At 42.9% G+C, this 20,059-nt stretch overlaps 1 protein-coding gene across 1 annotated transcript in view; it reads right to left on the minus strand.

Moving 5' to 3' along the window:
• The window catches only part of Fnbp4 (formin binding protein 4), a 31,701-nt gene extending 11,642 nt beyond the window's left edge, over nucleotides 1-20,059 (minus strand). The window contains 11 exon segments of the mRNA XM_021640812.2: nucleotides 797-930; nucleotides 2,943-3,047; nucleotides 4,773-4,897; nucleotides 8,618-8,828; nucleotides 10,277-10,624; nucleotides 14,033-14,153; nucleotides 14,255-14,402; nucleotides 14,853-15,039; nucleotides 15,203-15,339; nucleotides 18,798-18,890; nucleotides 19,789-20,059. Of these exon segments, the coding sequence (XP_021496487.2) occupies nucleotides 797-930; nucleotides 2,943-3,047; nucleotides 4,773-4,897; nucleotides 8,618-8,828; nucleotides 10,277-10,624; nucleotides 14,033-14,153; nucleotides 14,255-14,402; nucleotides 14,853-15,039; nucleotides 15,203-15,339; nucleotides 18,798-18,890; nucleotides 19,789-20,017 (1,838 nt within the window). The 5' untranslated portion in view covers nucleotides 20,018-20,059.

Raw genomic sequence — 20,059 nt, forward strand, 5'->3', positions numbered from 1 at the left:
GCCAGCAGCTCTGTGAATACAGCCCTTAGCCCTCTCCAACAGATGACTTAGAATTAGAAATCATTTCTTTTCTTTTGTTCTTTTTTTTTTTTTTTTTTTTTGCCAATGCATAACCAGGTTCCAAGTTTCCTTAATGAAGGGACTCAATTGCCTAGAACACTAATTTCCCTTCCAAAGAAGAGAACATCGAAGTGAAAGGTGACTCTTCCCCTCTTGGACCGTGGAATTCATTTCAAATTCTTGGTATCAAACACAGTGAAAGCTAAAGAGAGGGAGAGGATCTGGGAGCTGAAAAATAAAAGAGCAAAGATTTCAAATAACGAAAAAAAATAAATAAATCAGAAAAGCCAAATATAAAAAGAAATGTTTTCATCTGACCTGCTGGCAGAGGATAGTAATCCTGTTCTTCATTCACATCTTCAGTCACGAAGTTTTCCTTAACTTCACCGAGGTTAATCAGGAGTAGTTGCTTCCAGAGGTCCTGTAAAGCGCACAGAGCTCTCGCATGCGCTTAACCCCCAAGCCCGCCCTACTCCGTGCAACACTCTGGAGAGTAAAAACCGGCTTTGTCCAATCTTGGAAAAAAATCCGTTACATGGAACACTTTTAAACATTGCTTTTGTTTTTCCAAATGTGTGGCTGGCCAGACTCTGCTTGCAGTGCTTTGTCTGCCAGCACCGCTAACTGCAGCTGCTCCCAGTCTCCAGACAGGCTGTCATGGCGGCAGGTGGTGGTGATCACAAATCATGTCTGAGATGTCAAAGGTCAAAGGTGAATAGGGGAGAAGAGTGCGTACCTGTCCCAGTGGCAGGACCAGCCTTTAGGAGTGGCGTTTATTTCATACTGTTTTAGTTGCTCTGCAGCATCCTGAAGTTTTCGTTTTAGGTAATTTCCATTAAGAGCCCCTTCCCTCCAGTCTGCAATTCGAGTCTAGAATCAAGAAAGAATTAAGACTTATGTCAGCAAACAGAGGTAAAAGGAATTCCAAGACTGTATCACTATGCTCTAACAGAAGAGCAGACCAAGGATGCAAAGAAAGAGCATCTTATTTAAAGGTGTGTCTGTTAAGGTGGTATGTTTTAACAGGGTTACTATGTGGGGCTGACAGTTCAAATATGAAATCCAAGTTAAAATTGCAAAACATTTTTAAAAATTTTATTTAAAGCTGGAAGTAGTAGCACATGCCTTTAATCTCAGCAGAAGTATGATGATGGCAAGGCCAGCCTTGTTTACACAGGAAGCTCTAGCGTAGTGAAGTTTTGTTGTCTTTAAAAACTCAGTTATGTTATGTAAACATGTTTCATTTTAATCCCAGTGTGGGATATGAAGCTGATTCAGATTTTCCACAGCAGCAAACTATTTGCCTTGTGCAGGCTCTGAAAAGGGCTCTTTGCCAGCTGCAGATAGTTTAATTCTAAGGACTCTGGAGAAGAAATAAATGCAAAGCCGAGACACAGGGAGAGGAAGAGGGGGATGAGGGAGGGCGGGACAGAGAAGGAGAGAGAGACAGAGAAGAGGAGAGAGGGAGAGGAGAGAGGCAAGGGGGCTCCGAGAAAGAAGGCTGCTGTTTGCCCTGCTGCTCCTGGTTGCGGTTAATGCAGCTTGGAGAGAAGAATTCTGAGATACCCTGAAAACGAAGATTGGACTGGCCCAAAGGAACCTGATGACCCTAACCAGCAGGAAGAAGATAAAGAGAACTACCACACCCCTCTCCACTAACCCTCTTTCTCTCCTACCTGGTGTTGGGGGTGTTGTAATGGACTCGGGTGAATGGAGGTGGAGGTAAAGAACTCCACCAAGATAGATTTAAAAAAATACGTCAACACTCCAGGACAGCCAGGACTTCACATAGACTCTGTACCAACCCCACCCCATAAAAGTATGTATTACTATAGTTTAGGAGTGTGTCTTTTCTGTGAGTATACGATGACTGGAGGGTCAAGGACAGCTCTATGGAGTTAGTTTTCCCACCTTATGGGTTCTGGGAATCCAATGAAGGTCATCTAGCTTTCACACTAGTGTTTATACCCACTGTGACATCTTCCCAGACCATAAAACACACTCTTTTGTTGTTGTTGTCACAGCCCTGGCTGTCATAGAATTCACTCTGTAGACTGGGCTGGCCTCAAACTCTGAGATGCACCTGCACTTGCCTCCTGGGTGCTGAGACTGAAGGTGTGTACCACCACTGCTGCCCTGCCACAAAACACATTCTTAGCACAGAATGCCCCTTACACACAATTTATGGGCTATGGAGATAGCTTGGTGACTGAAGTGCTTGCCTCAAGTATCAGGACAGGAGTTAAGATCCCCAGATTCCACATAAAGCCAGGCAAGCACGATGGCTCCCCTGTTGTCAAACAGGCAGAAAGTGGAGACGGAGAACACCCTGCGCAAGTTGGCCAGATAGACCAGCTGTATCAGCAAGCTTTGGATTCAACTGAGAGGCGGTCCCTCAACAAATATGGTGAAGTGCAGTGGAGAAAAATTCCTCATGTTCAGCCTAGACCTTCACTTGCAGGCATGCACAAACACACATGTATGAACACCATACATCCATTAACAACAAAAGAGGAGCTCAAGAATTACTTGGCAGTTAATCCTAAAGTTGATTCCCAGCATCCATGCCAGGTAGCTCACAAATGCCTGTAATTCCTGCTTCAAGGTATTTGGTATCATCTTCTGGCCTCTTTAGGCATCTGAACACATATGGCGCACACACACAGACCCATGAATAAAAACAAAACTTTCATGAAATGTAGTAGGCAGAGTGTAGTTGCACAGCCATTCACCTCAGTACTCTGGAGACAGAGCCAGAAGGATCTGCGTTGAGGCAATCCTGCTCTGTATCGTAAGCTCCATGTCAGCCATGGTTACACGTAAACAAACCAAAACCAAAACCAAAACCAAAATGCCATTTACATAAAAAACAGCTGCATTACCTCAGTCTGTAAGAGCAGCATGTGAAAGTTGGAGATGGACTGTCTGTTAATCCCTAGGAATTCAAATTTACTTGTCAGGGTATTTGCCAGTTCTCCAATCTGAAACTGTAACAGAGAACATAAAAATTAAACTCAGAACTCCAGCATTCCTTCCTACCCTAGGTAAAGCCAACCATTTATTATTACAGACAGTAGGAATTTATTGTCTGCATACAAATAACTAGTTATGTTTAAATTTCTAATTAAATCACACAGATAATGAATAAAATGCATACTACTCACACTATATTACAATGCATTCAAACAACATGGATTTCAACAGCTGAACATAGATCCTAATCTTAAAAAAATCCAATTTTTCATAAAGAGAATATCAAAATGGTGGTTGCAAGAGGGTAGATAAGAAAATGCTGGTCTAGAGTAGAAACTTTCACCCATAAAACTGAGGATCTAACATACAGCAGTGACTATAGTTACCTCAAAATGGCTGAGGAGAAAATATAAGAATAACATCACACTATTGCCCAAATCTTCATTTACGTATACTAGCTACATGCCTTATTCTCCTCCTGCTCCCTTCTACATGGCTGCACAATACACTAGTGATCAAACAAACATCTTCATAATTACCATGCTAGTTTTTCTCAGCAATCACATTTAAAGAGCCACACTGAACCAACCAGACTTCAAATTTTAGGAAAAAACTTGTCTATAATTCAAGACGTATACACATTTTTGACGATACTCTTCAATAAGCTGTGTGGTAGTAAAAGCTAATAATCCCAGCAACTCAAGAGGCTGAGTTGTGGAAGAGTTCCAAACCTGCCTGAGCTACAAAATGATGTTTCAAACAACCATAACGGAGTATTGGGTATCATAAGCAGCCTAGAGCGATTTAACTTGTAAGGAGGATGTGCATTCAAGATATATACAGCTGCTGCTCTGCTTTACAAAGACTCAAACACTTCAGATTTGGGTGTATCTGATGGGGTCCTGACTATAAATCCTCTGTGGATATCCGGGAATTTCATTATGAGGTTACAAATGAAACTGGAAACAAATTTGCCTTTGTTTAAAGACATTTGTTAATGTTATTTTTACAAACTGTGTTTGTCTCTCAGTTTCTCCTAGCTATCAGCCAAATAATTGAGACTATTTACTAGTTTAACAAGCTTCACAACACAATGATGAACAGTTATTACTCTATTCTTAACCCTCTAAGCTAATTTGACTTCCTCCCAGCATGTATCCCGCAGATACTTGCTCTTTGTAGCTTTCCTGCTCCAGCTCCTCTCTCTTGAAGTCTCCTGGACTTCTGCCTGAGGCTGAATCCCCTACTTGCTCCTCTAACTCCTCCCCTGGATGGCAGGAAGTCAGCCCTATTCTCTCCTCTGCTCAGTGACAGGCTGTAAGCTGCTTTACTGGTACATCATAGGATAATTGGGGAGGAGTGTTTACACAACAGAGACAGGAGACTCTCAAAACAAGGACTGCAACCAGATATAGGGGGTACAGAAATCATCATTTGAATTATAAGTATTTCACATAAAAATTAAATCTTTTAGCATCTTTAGTACTTGTAAATCAGAGAAGCCTATATTGGCAGATTCTTTTCAACAAAGGCTTAATTTCAAAGAAAGCAATTGTTTAACAGAGTGGAACTCTTAGGTTTGGACAAAGTAAAGCTTATGATTTGCTAACAACAGTTAGTAATCTGAGGACTTAGAAGACCAAGGCAGGAGGACCCTGAGTTTCAGAGCAGCCTCATCTACGAAGACCTACCACCCTCCACCCGCCCCCCCCAGGGTTAGGCCTGACAAATACCCGTACTTTCAGATCCTGCTCTTCTTCTGCTTTAGGTGCTGTCTGGACTTTTATCTTCTCAGAAGGTTCTTCTACTTCTGCCTCTTTGTCTGAATTTTCATCTATTTTTTCCGAATTTTCAGTACCAATTGCTGTAAAAACAAAAACAACCATGTGATTTCATGTCACCTTTTCAGAAAGGACACCTTTGGGGGATGTGTGGACAAGTTGTCACATCTCTGATGAAGCAGGCACGAAACAGTAGTAGTACTATTTTTCAGGTGTCTCCTATAAAGAATAAAATGTTTTAGAGCTCTCAGTTGTTTGGTTTGGCTTAATTCATGGGGTTTAAACTATTTCTGGTCATCCTCTGGCACAGAATGAATATTGTCTTAACAGGTTTTCTACAGGATTAAATAGATAAAAGCCATATCCCATCTAAAGTAAAACATGCCTAGATTTAGTGAGCGGACAAGACCATTAACGATTCATCTGTTACTAGAAAAGAGTTCTAAATATGACTGTTGTAAGCTATAGTGTTAGGTACAAAATCAATTTTAAGCATCACTCTAATTCTGACTAGCAGGTTTTGTAGGGCAATTAAGCAAGATTTATCAAGTTATACAAGTGTGAGTACTAAGTCCCTAAGGCAGGATGTTGTGGCATTGGGCAGAAGGCAGACAGGGTAGAGAGAGTCTAAATCTGGCTCAGTGACAACTGACGGCAAAATGTAAAGACTCCAGGCCACTTAGCAACTTGACTGCAACTCAGACTGTGGGGGCTGGGGAGAACCACTTCACCACCTGAGGGTCCTATCCTCAGCTAAAATAATCTACAGTTAGAAGACAAGTGACTTTGAAATAAATTAGAAAGAGGCAAGGTTGTACTCTCCCAATCCCTGGGAAAGCATTTTTGCAACAGCTTCCTTTCACAGATGATAGGATATTTGATGACAATGTCATAAAGGAAAGAGAGCAAGAGCTAAAACAGTTTATATAAACCATGCCACTAGTCATCCTCTGGCACAAAATGAATACTGTCTTAACATGTTTTTATAGGATTAAATAGGTAAGAGCTATACTGCATCTCAAGTAAAGGACAAGGACAAGACCATTAATGATATATCTGCACCAATTAAAAAGTTGTAATTAACTGGTGGTGTTCATTTTTAATCCCAGGACTTAGAAGGCAGAAGCAGGGGGATCTCTGGGAGTTCGCAGCCATCCTGGTCTATAGAGTGAGTTCCATGACAGCCAGGGCTACACAGCAAAACCCTGTCTCGAAACCCAAAGGAAAAAAGGTGCTAGCTGCAGGCGTTGACATGGAATATGCACTGGGTACCCCACACTCGCATGTTCCCATTCATTGTTCTGTCCTGGCAGTTGACAAGAAGTTACTCTGATTTGGTGAAACCTTTCTTATCCTAGCTTCTAAGTGGCTCTTCTGTGCTGTGTACACACACACTATAATCTTAGAAGCTGCCCTTTGGAACCTGTAGTACCCTAATTAACGTTGCTTGACTTGGTATTATTTGCAGATTCTGTGTCATGCCTGCTTCTTGAATCTGACTGATTAGAACATCCTCCCCACCCCCGTTAATGTGTGACATCACCACTTGGTCCTAATTTATGCATAGGACAAGCCACCATGTTTCCAGCGCCACACATACAATACACTTGTGTGCAGAAACTGTCTTCCTTTTGTCCTGTAATTCCTTTCACACAGAAGATTAATGAAGAAAATCTTTATATTCTATATTTAAGAAACCACATTTACATACTAAACTCATGCTTAGAAATCTGTTTTCAAAGCCAGGCTCAGTGGCGCACACCTGTAATCCCAGCACTCAAGGCGGCAGATGCAGGCGGACCTCTGCAAGTTCCAGGCCAGCTAGGGTTAACAGAGAAACCCTGTCTTGGAAAACAAAAACAAACAACAATACCCAAAACTGTTTTCAAATAAAGTGAGATACAAAACACACACGCTCAAGAAATGAATAACTAAGAACCTTCCTACACCAACACTAAAATGTGCATAAAGATACATGTAAGAGCATGTTAGTAGAGTACTGTATGCTGTTGAACACCCTGACAAATACATACAATACAGTGTAGACGGAAAGAACAAAAGAACTACAATTTGGATCTCTGTACCTTGTCATCAACCTTCCTACCTATCACCTTCCTACCTCTATTTTGATGGTGTCATCAGGGACAGACTATTAAACACAAACTTTTTTCTGTTTTCTGACTTATGTGTACAAATCAGCACTCTGTGTGTATCTCCATGTCTTTTTGTTGTTGTTTAACACTACTGTCCCCCAAATTCCTGTCAGTACATTCATTTTTGCACTGCTGCATAGAATTCCACGACAAAAATACACAATTTTGCCCCCACACAACTCCAGATTCTCTGTTTACTTTAAAAAAAAATTAGACCTATTTATTGTGGGCTATGGGATGCGTGCACGCCATGATGCATGTGTGGAGGTCAGAGGACAACTTTTAGGACTCTCCCTCCGTCCCTCCCCCAACCCTCCTTCCCTGAGAATCAAACACAGACTGCTGTCCTTAGGGACAGGTGCTTTCATCTGCTGCGTTACTGTGGGGTGTGGGGTATGTACTTGCATGGTGCATGTGTACAGTTGGAGGACAAGGGTCAAGATGGTTTCCTTGAGGGCAAGTACTTTATCTGCTGTGAGTACTTTATCTCACTGAGCCCTATTTATTTACTTTTAAAAGTTTTCTATTTTATTGTTTTACATGCATCAGTGGTTTGCCTTCATGTCTGTGTACCATCTTCATACCCACCAATAGCTAGAGGCCAGAAGAAGGCACCTGATCTCTTACAACTGGATTAACAGACGGCTGTGAGGCACCCCATGGGTGCTAGAAGCTGAATATGGGTCTTCTGCAAGAGCAACAAGTGCTTTTAACCAGCCATCTCAAGCCCCAGCCATTTACTTACTTTGAGACAGAGTTTTGCTGTATTTTACAGACTATCTGGAATTCATCATGTGTCCCAGGCTAATTTGATATTTGTAATCTTTCTGCTTTGGGTCTCCCAAGGGCTGGAATTACAACTGTGCCACCATGCACTAATTATTTTTTTTGGGGGGTGTCCTTCAAATATGAATGCATGCATTTATTTATTACTTACATTGTTTGGTACTATTTTAGCTAGAACTCATAAGAAGTGTCTTCTACTAAATATATTAAAAGTTCAAATCTTACTCCTAAAATTAGGGTCAACTTGGGCCCCATGACAGAATCAAGTTGTCTGTCTACCCACAAGGTTTTTCTGTGTAGCCTTGGCTACTCTAGAACTTGCTCTGTAGACCAGGCTTGACCTTGAACTCACAGAGATCAACCTGTTTGTATCTCTTGAGTGCTAGGATTAAACACATTCACTCTACAAGAGGGTAACTTTTACACAGAGCAGTACTAAGAGATAGACTGAGCTGGTCAGAGGTAGATCATTTATGTTCACCTGGAGGCAGTAAGGAGAACTCATAGGTCTCACACATAAGGCAGAGAAATTTAGCAGCAGGCAATAAAAAAGGAGCTAATGAAATGGTTCAGTGGATAATGGAGCTTACTGTCCAAGCTTAAGGACCTGATATCAGTCCTTAGAACCCATGCAAAGGTAGGAAAGAACTAACTCCTCAAAGTTGTCCTCTGATCTACAGATATGTACCACGGCACACATGCACCCAAATACCATATACACACAAATAACTGAAAGAAACAATCGTATTCTCCAAGGACATAGCTCAGCGGTAATGGGCCTTCCTTGCCTACTTCAATTACTAGCACAAGAGTGAGGGGATTTGAATTTGGAAGGGAGAAAGTTTTATGGGAAGCAGAAATTACCAGTTTCTCCGTTTTCAGGAGTCTCTCGTCCAGTTTTACTAGAACTTCTGCTGGTGGATTCTGGACTGGTAGCTCGTACAAACATCTTCCATTTTCCTCTTTTAGACATAAGCCTACGCATTCCATCCTGAGATGCTGGCTGGCTGATGTCAGAACGTGGACTAGACCCTGACACACTGCCATCTCCTTCTTCCAAGGCTCGTAACTCTGCCTAGAAAGCACGTGTTGATAAGGTTAGCATTGCATTAGCACTCATCCACAGGGAGTACTGAGAAATAACAAGGAAGGTGGCGGCGCTTTTCTTGGGTGTTGTAACTTCTGTGAAACCAATTTCCTTCACAGCTCAGCATTACCTCTGTGTGCAATATTCTTCTGCTATTAGTAACTGTTCATCCATGATTACAGTAACAAATTTTGATGGAGGGGCAGGTTCTAGAGATTCACAAACATAACACACCTGACATGCACACATAATGGAAAGTTTTATTAGGTGTCCCCTACATTCAAATCCCCAAACAGAAGGCTACAGGTTCCTGTTACTGACCTGATTCATACTGAACCTTTTAAGACAGCAGCAGATGACTTCCCCAAAAGAAGGGAAATGTCAGAAAATCTTTTGAAAAGGAAAAAAGGATTGGGTGTGATACAACATGCTTGTAATATAAACCCAACACTCAGAAGACTGAGGCAGGAAGACCACAGGTTTGAAGCCACCACACCTCTATCCCTTAATAAAGAAAGACACAGGGAATTTTAAGTTCATTTTATCCCTCTGTCATCTCACGAGACCTATTTATTGGCTGACAACTACCAAAAGCACCGTTGGAAACCAAAACAACAATTCTGTAATTCATAAGCTTACGAAGAACTTACACACTCAGCAGTTCCGAGCATCTGTTACTCTGGCAAAGGCCCTGGGTTTAGTTCCCAGCACCCACTTGGTGGTTCACTATTATCTGTAACTGCAATTCCTGGGACAGGATGACTTTCCCCTTCCCTTTGCAGGCACTAGACACTCAATACTTCTACACAAAATACTTCTACACATAAAAAATAAAAATAAGCCAGGTATGGTGGCACACATCTTTGATACCAGCACTCAGAAGGCAGAGGCAGGTGGATTGCTGTGAGCTCAAGGCCAGCCTGGTATAGAATAAGTTCCAGGACAGCCAGGGCTGTTACACAAAGAAACCCTGTCTCAAAACCATACACAAACAAACAAATCTGCATTTAAAAACTTAGAACAGGTTAAGAGACGAGCAAAAGCAAAGTTCCAATAATGGCTGTAAATTGAGCATAACAATCTCTGAGTGTAACAGTAATAAGGGGCGCTATGTCCTTTAAATCTGTGATTAATCACCACTGTCCACCTGACTGGCTTTGGAAAAACCTAGGGGCTCTGGCTGTTACTAAGGGCAGAAAGACTTTAAATGTGGGCAGCACCCTGCCGCGAGCTGGGGCGAAGCAGCCAGCCACACAGCAGTACTCCTCTTTACTTCCCAACTCTGATGGGCACAGTCCTCAAAGGAGAGCCCCAAGGAGGGCCATGCTTGCTGCCACACCTCCATCCAAAAGAAACCCTTCCTTAAGATCTTTGTCAGACATTTTGTCATGATAATGGTAACTAAAAAAAATAAAATAAAATCTTCAAAAGCTTACTTTTTTCCTTTCCAAAGCTAGCTCCAGCTCGAGGGTGTCTTGCTCCTCCTCTTCCTCCTCCTCACTTTCTCCAGATTGAACAACGCTGCAAAGTTCCTCCTGAGAAGGGTCTTCTATGCTATCCATCGTAACTTCCGGGGGCTTTATGACTGGCCCCGATTCCTCTGCTGCTGTGATTGTTTCCTTAGTCTCCGACACTGGATCTGCTTCTTTACAAATTACTTTTCGCCTCCATCTTTCTTCCTCCTCTTTTACCCCTTCAGGCAGTAAGGGAGCAAGCAGTGCTGCCGCCACCCCTTTCCTCTCCTCCTCACTGTTGGAAAGAGCTTGGATTCCTTCATTCACTTCCTATAAAGAATGAAAGCAGAGTTACAACTTTCAAAAAGAAAAGATTATTCAATTATTTATATTAACTTCTTAATTGTTGGATACTCATAAAACACCTTTACATTAACACTGCTTCCTCTGGATATCCAAAGGGAAGCTAGTAGGAAGCAGAGACAGCATTTTGTCAAAGGGAACTTGGAGGAAAATAAAATGTGAGACTATGCTGGAAATAAAGGTGAATGTTTAAATGCATCCAATATGGGAGACAGGAGGCTAAGGACCTCAGAACTCAGTCCTAACTCTACAGTTTGAGGACAACCTCAATCTCAAAAAACAAAGCAAAAAGCGCTTGATTAAATCCGGGCTCGGTGGCACACACCTATAATCCCAGCATTCAGGGAGGCAGAGGCAGGCATATCTTCGAGTTCAAGCCAAACTTCATCTACAAAGCGAGCCCAGGACAGCACAGCCAAAGCTACACAGAGAAACCCTGTCTCAAAAAACCCCAAAAAGTTTGATTAATATATTTAAAGTAGTGAGGTGATGGTGGAGCACATCTTTAATCCCAGCACTTGGGAGGCAGAGGCAGGTGCATCTCTGAGTTTGAGGTCAGCCTGGTCTACAGAGCAAGCTCTAGGACAGTCAGAGCTACTCTGTTACACAGAGAAATTATTTCATCTATCAGAACACTAAACCTTTCTAGGAATGTAAAGATGACAAAAATACGAGGGGTGGGATAGGGAGGGTAGAGCTCATGTAACCCAGGTGGTCTCAAATTTGGCATATAGCAGACTATCTTTCAAGTTTGTACTTTGGGGATTAGGGATACGACTTAGTAGCACAGCTCTTGCTTAACAGGCCTAACAGGATCCTAAATACTGCTGTAGGGTAGAGACGGGGGTGGTCACTCTGAATATCAAGGTAAGTTGTAATTCAATACACATTCACAATTGTCTTTTACTAGTATGAGTTGACTAGCTCTAATCAAAAATCAAAAATCACAGCAAAGCAGCTTTGAGTGCTAGGGTACCATGACTCCTCCACGTGTGGGGCTGCAGTAAGAAATGTCGGTGTAGTGGAGCACTCCTTTAACCCCAGCATCGTGAAGCAAAGGCAGCGGAAATCCTCATGAGTTTGACACTAGCCTGGTCTATATAGTGCAATCCTGTCTCATATAAATCAGTAAAAATGTTTAAATACAAATCTATCATATGAAGGCCTGTGAGAAAGGTATCAATAGATAAAGGCACTTGCCAAAAAGTCTGACCAGCTGGGTGTGGTTTACTAGTGAGTTCTAAGCCAGACAAGACTGCAAAGTGAGACCCTGTCTCAAAAACCCAAACAAGTCTGATGGCTGCATCTGACCAGAGCCCGTATGGTAGTAGAGAACTATTAGGATATCAGACATCCCCAATGTCACAGACTTCCATTCTGGCAACTGTTCTAAGCCCCAATAAATAAGTACATGACGCAGGCCTGTAATACCAGCACTAAGGGAGGCAGGTGATCTCTGAGTTTGAGGCCAGCCTGGTCTACAAAGTGAGTCCATGAAAGTCAAGGCTACACAGAGAAACCCTGTCTCAAAAAGAAAAATAAAAGTATATGAAATTACCTTCAGGCTATGTGTATATGAAGAATTATAAATGAATTTTTATGTTCTGACTTTAGACCTATCCACAAGATATGTCTCTATACATTCAACTACTCCAGAATCCAAAATCCCAACTCTAAAACATTTTGGATAAGGGCTACATAAGCTGAAGCAGTTCATAGTCTTTCTTAAATTTTGTTTTTAATTGTTTGTGGGTATACATAAACACAGGTGCCCAGAGAGGCCAGGAATTGGACCCTCCCAGAGCTGGACTGCAGGCGATCAGGAGCCTCAGTGTAGGCACTGCTCATCAGGAAGAGCAGTATGGGTTCCTTGTTGGGCTCTTTCCAGCCGCCAGCTTTAATTCTTAAAGAAAGCAACACACGCATGCACACATGACTTGCTATCTAACTCAGGCTTGCCTATACTTAAGATCTTCCTGCCTCTACTACCTGCATGCTGGGATCACAGGTGTTTGCCACACCTGACTTAAGGTAATTAAGTCAGATATACATGTCCTGGGTGGTGGGGAGTGGTTCTTAAAAGGAAACCCAAAATGAGAAGATGACTTATGTCTCAAGTAAGGATTCGAGTCTGAGACCTTGTCACTGCTGATACATTTTGCTGATACATCAGAATACTCTACAATAGCCATGCTTTCAGCTTCTAACCGGTAAGTTTGCTAAGTATATAAACAAGTAAAAGAAGAACAGCAAATAAGACAAAAACATCCGATAGATAATAAACCAAACAGAAGTTTACAACATCCAGCAGAGATAACTGGAGTACCCTAAGAGCAAACTGAGGTGCCGTCATCAAATCAGAGGCTTACAACTACCTAGTACAGTGATCCCAAGCTTCCTAACACTGTGACACTTTAATACAGTTCCTTATGTTGTGGTGACACCCAAACCTAACATTATTTTGTCAATTCTTCCTGACTGTAATTTTGCCACTGTTATAAATTGTAATGTAAATAAATACCTGATATGCAACACCCAAAAAAGTTGGATCCCACAGGTTGAGAACTGCTAGATCAAGCAGAAACTACGGGGAAACTGCGACAGTCAGCAGGAGTTCCCAATTGAGTCTTCTCTCCATGCATGGCTAAGCTTTCCATGACTGAATTTCCAATCTCCTGTTCCCATTGCAGGTTTTTTTTTCTTTCTTTCTTTTTTTTAAATGAAGGAGTAAACCTCTGCCTGAAATGGTTTACCCTCTGGTTGTTCTTAAGGACTAACTCATATTGCTTTCTTTTAAAAAGATATTTGTTTGTTTTGTATACAATGCTCTGTCTGCATATACACCTGCAGGCAAGAGGGCACCAGATCTCATTATAGATGGTTATGAGACACATGTGGTTGCTGGGAATTGAACTCAGGGCCTTTGGAAAAACAGCCAAGGCTCTTACCCTCTGAGCCATCTCTCCAGGCCCCTGACTCATGTTTTTTAATAGCCTTAGCTGCCTGCTGTTTTTCCTTTTCACTGTTACAATTAGGGTATCAGCCTGCTCCGAACGCATAGGACTTTAAAGATAACTCACTGCTCTGAAATGGGGCTGGAACCCAACTCCTGAGCAGCATCTCAAAAAGCTCAAGCAGCACACAACAATTTATCGATATAGTGTACAGTACAGCTGCTCATGTCCTGGTAGATGGCTTAAGTAGTTTTCATGAACTCTAAAACTCTGAATCACTACAAAATGACTCCTATAACTGTTGTGTAAGACACAGAAACAAATTAGGTAAAACTAAGAACACATGTGTTGGGAAATACTATCCTCTCCAGCCTCTCATGACTAGAAAACAAGCAAATACGATAAGTTATGTAATACTAACCTTTTTAACTTCTCGTTTGGCGGTGGCCGGTCCACTTTTATTACTGGAAACAGGAATAATTTTCTCCTTCGTATATATGTCTGTATTTACCACAAAACCAGCTTCAGTAACTGCTACAGAACTGGGGACAGGGAGTTAAGAAAAACAAAAGGTAATTACCCACAGCATCTATTTTCTCTTCATTTTTTTCCTACATAATTTCTTCTTCAGGTCTGGCCTTACCTGGGCTGGTAATGTTGTAATCCCTGCACTTGTGTGGCAAGATACTGGGGTAACTCCCAAGTCACTTCATTTGTTTGTGTGTTCCAATAATAATAGCAACCTGTGTTCTCATCCCAGACTTCTTGCCAGTCTCCCATCTCAATTTCAACTGTAAGAAAACAAAGCATTTTAAGTATAAACTCTATGTGGTCCTGACTTCTATCCCAACACAGTTGTAAAACAATGACAACATAACACAGGGTTTGCAAATCTGTGTTGCAGTGTTTAGAAACATCCAAAAAATATTCCCTGTGAACAACTCCTCCATACCAAAAGAACTGCTGGTCTAACACCTTTGTGTAAAGCAGGCTGATACTCAAAAAAAAAAAAAAAGTATTTTGAAACCCCCTAAAACTTAACTTTCACAATAGTTTTATCATTCACCTGGCACAATCTGGTACCAGTTAAAATCATCACTCTATCAACAGCTTCCAAACACTACATTTAAAAGGCCAGAAGTCTCAATACTAGAGCTAAAGCTTCACACAGAGGAAGGCCAATGCATAACAGACCACTGAGGATTATTTGCAAGTGTTCTTGAAACAGGGACCACACTCACCTCCTGCAAGTGAGCACTGAGTATCATAATGCCACCCTGTTGTCTGGGCTGAGTCTGTCCCATTTGATGAAGCGGAAGGAACAGCAGGTGTTGCTGCCTCCTTTGGTTCTGGTCGAGGTGGAGTTGGAGGTGGAGCAGAAGCTACCACAGGAGCTGCAGGCTGAGGTGCTGTGATAGCATCAATCTCCTATGGAATGAAATCAGCAGTAAACATGAAATCCTAGCCCTTGGGAAGCAGAAGGCAGCTTCAAGTTTTCAAGACTAGCTTGGACCATGTAAATACAGGCCAGCCAGGGCTACAAACATACGATCTCAAAACAAATAGACGTGCAAACAAAAGCATCACTAACCGCCAGGAAGTTCGCCAGGGTGCTATCAATGTCAGCTGACTGATTTCCATTTGGCTCTTTGGACTGTGCTGTTTTTTCAGAAACATCACTCTCATCATCATCACTGTCAGCATAAGCACCAAGTAAGCACAGACCTCCTAGAAACAAAACAAAATTACCAATATACTCTAGGAAGTAACTAAGAAAAGAGACAGCATCTAGAGAGCTGGATTAGCAGTTAAGAACACTTAAAAAAGACCACATAGTTTTCTGCTGTATTTATTAGGTGTGGTGTGCACGTGTGTATGTATGGGCGCACATGTACATTCTGATACATATACACACGTGTGCACGGAGGCCCTTAGGCAGGAGCTGGGGGTGTTTCTTGCTAAACCTGGAGCTTGCTGTTTTAGCTAGTTTGGTTATCCAGCTTGCTCTACAGATTTTATATATTCCCTCACTGGGATTATTATAGGCTGACGTACCCACCCAACTCACACAAAGGGATTCCAACTCAGATCCTTATGTCTTTGCTAAGGTACATCCCTTGGCAAACCACATGATTTTGGTGTTTTGTTTTTTTTTCCAAGATTTTATTCATTTATCTTGAATGCTCTATCTGCATGTAGACCTGTAGGCCAGAAGAGGGCACTAGAGGGTAGAGATGGTTTGCCACCACATGGTTGCTGGAAATTTGAACTCAGAACTCTTGGAAGAGCAGACAGAGCTTTTGATGGTTTTTTTGTTGTTGTTGTTGTTTTTTGTTTGTTTTTTTTTTTTAATCCTTAAAAATCATTTTATTATGTGTACAAGTATTTTGGCTGCATGCATGTCCACGAGTTACATGCACGCCTGGGCCTCAGGAACCAGAAGAGAGCAACAGATCCCCTGGAACTAGAGTGTCAGACTGTTTTGAGGCCCTAAATGGGTACTGGGAATCAAATCCCAATCCTCTCAAAGAGCAGCCAATGTTTCTTAATCACCCAGCCACCCCTCTAGTCCCAAGCACATGGTTCTTGGGAGTCAGTCTTATGTAGTTAGCCTGGACTACATAACAAGTTCCAGGCCAGCCAGAGATACACAACGTGACCCTGTTTCTACCCCACCAAATCCTTCAAGATAATACAATCAATCTACATATACTTGATATCCTCTCCCAAAACATACGATGGACCACTGAGCCCACTTTCTCAAAAATAACCACAGCTGGTGATGAAACTTCTATTCAAGCTGGGCACTGCATGTCTGTCATGCCACCACTTAGGAGGCTAAAGGGTTGTACTTTGCTGTCAAGGACAGACTACTAGTGACTTCTAGGCCAGTCTGAACTACAAACGGTAGCCCTGTCTCAAAAATTATCACATGCTAAACACCTAAGCCAATCAAAGTATAGCAGCTAGAATGCAATTAATAATTATCCCTCAAGTGGAAAGCTGAGTGAACTAAAGTACATTATTAAGACAAATTTAACTGGGCTGGGCATAGTAGCCTTTAATCCTAATACAGGGGAGGCAAAAACTGGCAGAAACCTTGTTTGAGGCCAGTTAGGGCTGCCAAAGTGGAGCCAGACTCAGTGGCACACACCTGTAATCCCAGCACCCGGGAGGCAGATCTCTGAGCTTGAGGCCAGCCTGGTCTATAAAGTGAGTCCAGGGCAGCCAAGACTACACAGAAGAGGTGGAGAGATGGCTTAGTGGTTAAGAATACTGTCTGCTGTTCCAAAGAACATGGGTTCAATTCCCAGCACCCATATGGCAGCTCATAGCTATCTGTTCCAAGATAACTGGAAGCTATCCAGTTCCAAGAAATCTGATACCCTCACACCAATGCATATAAAATTAAATAAGTTAAAAAAAATCAAAATCTTTAAAAAAAAAAAAGAAAAAAAAACTACACAGAAAAACTGCATCTCTAAAATAACAAAAGTGAGAGAAACTCTCAAACAAATATTTTAGACTAAAGTCACTATAATTATAAAATATTAAAATATTGTGATCTGTGCTTGACAGATGGCTGTTCTTCCAGAGGCTCAGAGCTCTGTCTGGTTCTTAGCACCCATGTTGGCAGCTCACAACCACCTGTATCTCCAGGTTCATGGGATCTAATATCCTCTTGTAGCTGCCTCAGTCTTTCACACACGGCACACACCCACACAGACACATACCTATAAAATGTCAAAAGGAAATAAACCCCAAAAGATTTTAATCTTCAGCTGGGTGCAGTGGCGAACGCCTGGGATCCCAGCACTCTGGGAGGCAGGGGCAGGTGGATCTCTGTGAGTTGAGGCCAGCCTGGTCTACAAAGAGCCAGGACTACACAGAGAAACCCTGTCTAAAAACAAACTTTATCTTCAACACACATAAAATGCAGAAAAAAAAAAAAAAAACACCAAAAAAAACCCCTTGCTTTTTCCAAGATCAAAATTTTCTGTGTGTGCATATATAATTTTTAAAACATACATGTAAAATTTAATCCCCTAAAAAACTTAGGACTATAGTAGATCCAGTTTTAGATGAGTAAGTTTCAGCTCAGTAACTGTCCTAAAGTCTTAAAGAGTGAAAATTAAGAGTGATGACTTGAACTCAGGTTTGCCAAGAAAACCACTGCTGCAAATATTACAGCAGAGTGCGATTCAAAAACTATATAGGGTGGGGAATACTTAAAGGGGAATTTTCAGCATCACAAATAGTTGAGGACAACCAGGCAGTGTTAAAAGGGCTGTGTGTGGTGGAACACACTTGTAATCATAGTACTTGGGAAGTAAAGGCAGGGGTTACCAATAGTTAAAGGGCCAACCTCAGCTATAAAGAAGGTTCTAGGGCAGCCTGGATCATGAGTCAATGGAGAAGGAATATAGATAGATAGATAGATAGATAGATAGATAGATAGATAGATAGATAGATATAGATAGATAGATAGATAGATAGATAGATAAAAAGTAAGGTTCTCCTAAAGAATACCAAAAGGCCAAAAAAATAAAACAGAACTCTATTGGGTAATGGCTGAGTTTGTAAGCTGCTTAAGGACTTGCATTCAGACCCAGTGTACCCATGTTTTGGCTGAGTATGAGGCACCCCTCTTTAACCAAGTGCTGGGGTGAAGCAGAGTGGTTCAAGACAGACAGACTGGGGGAGGGGCTCACTGCTGAGGTCATCTAAGGTTCGGGTTCACTTGAGACAGTCTGACTCAAAAACAGATAAACAAGTTAGGTGGTGCAGCCCTAGCAGCACACAAACTTGTGTGTCTGAGTGTGTGGATGAACACAGACAGGGACACACACAAGGGACTTGGCATAGCAGTAAATAAATGAACCAAAAATACATCATTTAGTGTTACTTAAAGTTTGTACACAGCAAACCCTTAAAAAAAGTTCTTTTGTTTTTTGTTATCTGTTTTGTGTAAGCTGGGACTGGAGCCCAGAACCTTGCATCTGCTAAGCAAAAACTCTTATCACTGATATACAACCCCAATCCCAGAAAAACTTCAATTACTTATTATGAGAAATAATCAATTTAGCAACACTTAACCATGCCACCGATAAGCCAGGTACAAACTCAATTTTAACTTAATGAAAGACATTTTAGAGAAGAGGTAAAAGAACAACAAAAATCTATACCTGTTGCCTTGACGGCTGTGGGTCTGGTGGTCATGACTGGTTTGGGAGGGTTCTGAGCAACCTTGGGAGCCTCCACCACCACTTCCTGTTCATCTGTATTTGAAATAAACAAAGGGAAACTGCAGTCAGTTGGTGGGCCAGGGACAACACGAAAGGCAAAAATCAAAACTTCACCTTTCAGGCCTGGATTTCAACAGCGTGTATCACCGATGCAAACTGGGAGTGGGGTTGGGGGGGGGGGGGTGAAAACCAAGCTGATCTAGAATCTTCCATTCAGTGACATCGACAGTAAGAATGTGAACACTACGAAAACAGCACCCGCAATACTGAACGATTAGTATGCATAAATAAACCTGCGGGTTTCCACACATTTTGTACGTCCTATTAACGTGATCGCTTAACACATAATATGATCATGCTCCTCCGCCATGTACCCCACGCAGCAATTGTTACTCTTAAGCCAAGTACGGTTCCAGGAAATCCCACAGGTTCTGTCACTTTCCCATAAGCCTGGGGACACCGATACTTTGTCCGGCATAAAGAAAAAAAAAGGGGGGGGGGTTGTTCACTTCTAAAGAGCGGCTGCTTCGGTTTCCACAAAAGCGAAACCAAGTGGGTGACACGTACAGATTCAACCGTCTCAGGGCTCGCACGTGGAAATTGCCCTCCACCTTCCGCGTAATTAGGATCGCAGGGGTCACGGGGGAAACACACGGGGGCCCCAGGCCCCGGTGGATTGCACAGGTTCCCGGGGGAACTCCCTGCACCCGCAATGGCGCCTCAGAGGAGTCCGGGCCGGGCCTTCCGCCGCCCCGAGTCCACGGCCCGCGTCCCGAGGGCCCCAGGGCGCAGGCGGCCGAGGCTCACCTCGCCCGCCAGGGTTACCTGCCCTCTCGGGATCCGAGGAGGCACCGGGGGCCTAGGCCGCATGCCCCGTGCTCGGGTTTCGGACGCCCCCAACAGAGGCAGGGCCCCGCGCGCCCTGCCTTACCTTCCGAAGGCGAGTCCTCCGGGGCAGCGCCGGCAGGCGCCGCGGGCGACGTCGCGGCCGCCGCCGCCGCAGCTGCCGGGGCCGGCTGACTGGCCGCCGCCGCCGTCGGCTCGGCGTCGGGATCCGGGTCGGGGTCGGGATCCCGGCCCGGGGTGCTGCTACGAGGGCCCGGCGGGGAGAGCTGCAGGATCGGCCTCCGGCCGGGTACCGCCCGGGACTTCTTCCCCATCACGAGCCCGAGCGCGAGCAGCGAGCCTCGGCGGGGCAGCGG

Source organism: Meriones unguiculatus, chromosome 18, assembly GCF_030254825.1.
Source record: "Meriones unguiculatus strain TT.TT164.6M chromosome 18, Bangor_MerUng_6.1, whole genome shotgun sequence".
In the NCBI taxonomy this organism is placed as follows: domain Eukaryota; kingdom Metazoa; phylum Chordata; class Mammalia; order Rodentia; family Muridae; genus Meriones; species Meriones unguiculatus.